This window comes from Entamoeba nuttalli (assembly GCF_000257125.1).
Source record: "Entamoeba nuttalli P19 unplaced genomic scaffold asmbl_8063, whole genome shotgun sequence".
Classification (NCBI taxonomy): Eukaryota; Evosea; order Mastigamoebida; family Endamoebidae; genus Entamoeba; species Entamoeba nuttalli.
This window is the reverse complement of record NW_008578941.1, coordinates 1-6,073: the sequence shown is the minus strand read 5'-3', so window position 1 is coordinate 6,073 and position 6,073 is coordinate 1. Positions and strand designations below refer to the sequence as shown.

Here is a 6,073-nt window from a genome sequence, read left to right as displayed (position 1 = left end):
TGTCTTCTTTATTATTTCTTTATATTCATTCATATTCTTTTTAATTTCAATTTTTGTATTATAAACATTTTAAGAAGAAGACATAATAAAAAAATTAGTCAATTATGGTTAACCTAATAGTTCGATTTTCATCATGTCATCATACTGAGAAGTATGCCAATCAGTTTCTTCAGCATACATATTTCTTTAAAAAAATGTTTTTTTCAACCATTATCAAAGTAAATGTTTCTTCTTTTGACTTGTTATTTCATTTCGATTTTAATGATTATTAATTTATCATCATTCTTAATATTGTTATTTTAAGGAAAGTATATCCATATCATTATAATTATGTTTCATCTCATTTATCCTAATTATCACTTAAATAATCCCTTTTTTCTTGATAATACCCTTATATTTAATTAATTATAAGATTACGATTTATATAGAGTTTTTCTTAATAAATAATACCTCCTTAATAATCGTTCATAATAAATATTAATAAATAATAACCAGTTGGTTTTGAACCGATACTATCTCACCAAAGGCACATCATGACCAATTGATAACTGGAGATTTTAGGGTTGTGTGAGGTGTTTCAGACGTGCCATCTTCGATTCGTAGAAGATATAAGAAATAATAAAGAAATCAATAATAAAGAAAAGAAAATAGACTAGAAATAGATGGCATAACAATTAGAATATGTCTAAATGGAACGACAATGATCAAATGTAACCAATAAATAATGATAGCAATGAGCAAAATTGTACGAACTGGTCATTTTTATACATCAAATCTGAAATAGAAAGACAAAATGCAATAGACAATGACTTCTAGTCATTTGTAAATGTAGTATTATCACCATAATGAAAAGAGTTTTTGGCACTAAAACTAACTAAGTTTGGGTAATAACAACGAGTTTATGATAGAGGTTTTAATGAATATAAGAAATGTCATTGGTTCAATGTTAATAAATATATCTTTAATTAACTATACTTTTTGTTAATTATTTAATAAAAATATGCTTTTTACTCAGAATAGAGTTTCATGGTAACAAGAGACAAGTACCAAACAGAAATGATAAACAATGTAAATCACATTAGAAATATGTGTGAACAATTCAGATAAAGGAAAAGAGGAAAATAATATCTTGAAATTGAAAGAAAAAGATAATAATAAATAATTGAGATGCAAATAAAATCAGTGCCTAACAAAAAAAAAGAATTTTTTGAAAGAAAAAGAAGCTGAAAATATTAATAGTTCTATATATAGATTTAATAATAACCATCAATGAAAAGTAATGACGAATTAAGGGTATGAAAGTATGTTAGAAGATGAAAATGACAATAGTTATATCAATGATGTTGGTGATGAAGGATTATATAGCTGAAATATGAATATTAAAACTATAAATAAAATTATAATAGAAAATAGTAAAAGATTTGCAGAAATTATAAGAGAAGAAATTGAATGACTAAAAAAGAGAATAAAGTAAATAAATGAAAAAAGGTGTTTTAAAAGATAATACATTTTCTTTAAAAAAAAGCATATTTAACTCAAACGATATAAATGGATTTTACTTATGAATTAAACTACTTGAGGTGAGTTTTATTTTATTCAGAATAGATAGGCATTATTGCTTTTTTTAGAAAATAAAAGCAAACTATTCTATATTTTTTCGTTTCACTGTCATGAAAGTGTAACTATAAATTTTAGTTTTTTGAACTTATTCTAGCTACGTTGGAGTTAAGGTTAAAAAGATATAATAATGAAAGAAGGAAATATTAAGAAAATAAAAACCGATAAAAAACATGAAGGATAATTTTGAAGAGAATTTCAAATGAAAAAAATAAATATATTGATGAAAAAGGAAAAAAACTTTAATTTTAGACAAAAATCTTTGTTTGAAAGTATTGTTATAAATAAAATTAGAACTGAGTTTGTTTCATGATAAATTTAAAATGAAAAAGTCTATTTTTAACATAAACCAGAAAATTTGAGAATATTAAAAGATAAAAATATTCTCTTTTTAAATTTATAATTTATTTCCAATAAATTGAAGATATTATTATTTTTTAAAAATAGTTTGTTCGTTAATATAGTATTTGACGAAGTTAACTAGAAAACTTTCACTTTATGTTACTTATTCTTTTCAGTGTTATTTATTTGGTTAATAGCCAAATTAGTGGATGTATGACTGACTTTTTTATTGCAAATAAAGAATATACCTCCAACGCATTTAAAATTAATTTTCAAATTGACAAGGACTATTATTCTTTTATAAATAATTATACTCAAGTTGTTTATGGTCATTCAGTAAAAGCTGGGTGTTATGTATCAAGAAATGTTATTACCGAAACTAAAGGAAATAAGACCCATCTTAGGTATGGTCAATGTCTTGAACTTACTGGTCCTACAAAAATTCCAGTACGTTGTACTATTATAGGAACATTTACTGGAACAAACCCATTAATGCCTCAATACGTTTATGATACACTTATTATTTTACCAGAAGGATTATATAACACCGTTGCTTTACCAACCAAAAATATGGCTGTTAAAATTTCTCAAGTAACAATGAGAGAAGTTGATTGTGTGTTTTCAACATACCCATCATTATATGTTCATTCTGTTTCTAATTCAATGGCTAATGTTACATTGATTAATACAAATAAAATTATTGATGGAATTCAAATAGGAAATACTATTTATAACAATGACAAATGGGGATTTTATTTAATTCCAACAACATCAGATACAATTTCTCTAATTAGTATATATTCTGAAATTGTTGTAATTAATAATATTAAATTTAAACAGTCTTTTATTTATCAATCTGATTCTAAATTTCCTTCTAATATAAGAGAACACTGTGAATTTAAACCTATTACTTCGTTGTATGATGAAACTAGTTCATCAGTTATACACCCATTATTAAAAGGTTATTTTATGCAAGTAAATAGTGATTGGTCTTTTATAAATCATTATACAAACCCAGTGTTTTCAAGTGTAAGTGACCATTTAACAACAGTTTTTGCTTTTCAATCTCCAATTCAACAATTTAATCACTTTAGTTATTTTGAATGGCAGGCAATTGTATCAGGAACTTTTGAATTTAAATTTGCTAATACTGGATTGGGTGATTTAGGAAATCCGGTTGCAAAAGATGTAGTTTTAAGTTGTAATGTTTCGCAAACGACTCAACTAAAACAAAACTATAATAGTACCCATACTTTATATACAATTAAAATATTTTCAAATCCACGTTGTACTACTTATGGAAATGGAATGACAATAACCTTTTTTAATACTAATAACACTGTATTTACAACAAAGCATGCAAAGTATGTTTTAAAAAGTTCAAATCAAACAGCTTGTACTTCAAAAGATGCTTATTGCAATGGAATGGAATGTGTACCACCAAATGTAAATACTAGCCAATGTGGATTATATTGTGGTGTTTGTAGAGTTGGTTATTCATGTTCTGAATTAGGTAAATGTGTTAAAGTTGTATCTTTAAATACAAGAAATTCTTCCACATCACATCTCTTCTTTATAGAATTATTGATGATAATTATTCTCTTATTCTAAATAAAAATTATTCTTATTATTAATTATTCTCTTTAATTTATTTTCATATTATTCTTTTTTTTTATACTTTTAAGAACAATCAAAAGTTTATTTTCTTTATCTGTTCTTAAAATGACTCAACTTTCTTGGATTTAATTGATAATTTTATTAAGCTTTTCTTCAAATAATATTTCATTTAAAAAGATATTCTAGTTTCCGTGTTTTTTATTTTGGTATTTAAGCTTCATTTAACCTTCACTGAAAGAGATATAACAAGATAAAAGATATTTTATTTATATTGAAATAATTAGTGAAAAAAGATTCAACTAAATTTCGATCGTTTTATTTAAGATATTAATAGAGTATATTAATTATAACTTCATATTGAATATTTTCTATGTATGGAAATATAATTAGAAAATGTTTTTGGGTATGTTATTTTGTATTGTTTGACTTTTTGTTAAATTATTCTTGAAGTTAATTATAGTTAGTATAAATAAAAAAATAGCCTTATATTAAAGAATTAAAGGAATATTGTTAATATCCCAAAAGAAGAATATTGTTAAACAACTGTTTGTTCTTTTTCTAGATATGGTAATAACAAACAAAGTATTAAATAAATATTTTATTCAACTATTTCTTCAACAAATATAAACCAAAAAACTTAAAAAATTACAAATAAAAACAGAAGGAAAAAAGTCCAAAAAGATAAAACCAAAATTTCTTAAAAAAAGGAAAAGAACTAAGAAAAGAATAATGGTAGATAACCCAAAAGAGTTTGTTTCAATTTTTTGTTAATACGTTAAGAAAGAGTAAAGGAGATTGAGAAGATATCAGAAATGTAATGAAAAGAAATTTACTTTTAAAGTGATTTGGCAATTGAGATGATTCCACTCCCTGGAGCAGGAAAAAAGAAAAAAAAGGGAATTTTCAGTAAGTTGTTTGGTAAAAAGAAAGAAGAAACAACTGTTCTTACTGTTCAACAAGGTACTCATATGACGTATGATGAGAAAGCTGGAATTACTGGATATCCACCACAGTGGGAAGCATTTATTAAGGGATCAGGTCTTATTAAAGAAGAAATTGAAGAAATTAAAACAGATAAAGAACAAAATGCTGCATTTGAAGATGTTTTGAAATTCCATTTGAAAACTGAACCACAAATATTAAATCAAATTTTACCTTCTAAAACATCAGAACAAAATGTTGAAGAGGAAGATGATACTGCTGAAATGCCAGATATTCAAGATCCAGAAGAAGTATTACCAGAGAAAGAAAGTGACTTAACATTAGAAGATTTAGCAGAAGAAGGATTACCAGAAGACTTTTATGAAAACTTTAGTAAAATTGGAGAAGGTGCTGCAGGAGAAGTATTTGTTGCACAAAATAAACAAACTGGAAAAGATATGGCATTAAAGAAATGTATTATTACATCGAAAAATGAGAAAAGTTTAATTAATGAAATTGAAATTATGAAAAATTGTAAACATCCTAATATTGTTTCTTTCTTTGGGTCTTATCTTGAAGAAGGGTATGTTTGGGTTGTTATGGAATTTATGGACTCTGGATGTTTGACAGAAGTATTAACAGAATATGAAAATGGATTCAAAATGACAGAACCTCAAATGGCTTATGTTCTTAGAGAAGTAATGAAAGGGCTATTATATTTACATCAACGACACAAAATTCATAGAGACATTAAATCAGATAATATTTTAATTTCCTCTGATGGAAGTGTGAAAATAGGTGATTTTGGATATGCAGCACAATTAACCTCTCAAAGAGATAAGAGGAATTCTATTGTAGGAACACCTTATTGGATGGCACCAGAAGTTATTAGAAACAAATTGTATGATGCTAAAGCAGATATCTGGTCTATAGGAATTATGATAATGGAAATGACTGAAGGAGATCCACCTTATATGGAATTACCACCATTAAGAGCATTATTCTTAATTACTACTAAAGGTATTCCACCACTAAAAGAACGTGATTCTTGGTCACCTGATCTAGTTAAATTGGTAGAGAGTTGTTTAATGAAAGATCCAAATCAAAGACCTACCTCAGAACAAATATTAGAATCTCCATTTATTGCAACTGCTTGCAAGAAAGAAGAATTTGCTCGTGTTGTTGCTGAAACCCATAAATGAATTGTTTAAGTTAAGTTAAATTTTTTTTAATGATTTTTTTATATTAGAAAATAAATGTTCTTTGAAATAAAAAAAATAAATTCTTTGAACTAAAGTCAGTTTCATATTTCAATCTGATACTTTGATATTCTACAAAACTATTTGAACTTTAGAACAAGTAATATTAATTTCATTAAACAAACAACAAAGAGACTTGTGTAAATAAAATAAATTGGATTAAAATAAAATGAATAAACTAAAGAATATTTATGGAAAAAAAGTTTATAAACAAAGAATATTTTAAATAAATTAGAAGATTAAAATAACATTAATCATTTGATGAGTATAACATTTTTCTATAATAAACATTTATAAAAATAAATATAATACTATAA

The 6,073-nt window shown here is 25.0% G+C and overlaps 2 protein-coding genes across 2 annotated transcripts; both read left to right on the top strand.

Annotated features, from left to right (window-relative positions):
• Nucleotides 1–2,172: 2,172 nt before the first annotated feature.
• ENU1_179900 (hypothetical protein) lies at nt 2,173–3,570 on the top strand (the record flags this gene model as incomplete). The annotated part of the gene is made up of 1 exon (XM_008861450.1): nt 2,173–3,570. One exon carries the CDS (start codon nt 2,173–2,175, stop codon nt 3,568–3,570), a length of 1,398 nt encoding a protein of 465 aa, XP_008859672.1.
• Nucleotides 3,571–4,433: 863 nt separating this feature from the next.
• Nucleotides 4,434–5,699, top strand: ENU1_179890 (serine/threonine protein kinase STE20, putative; the record flags this gene model as incomplete). The annotated part of the gene is made up of 1 exon (XM_008861449.1): nt 4,434–5,699. The coding sequence occupies one exon, from the start codon at nt 4,434–4,436 to the stop codon at nt 5,697–5,699; it is 1,266 nt and encodes a 421-aa protein (XP_008859671.1).
• Between the last annotated feature and the right edge of the window lie 374 nt (nt 5,700–6,073).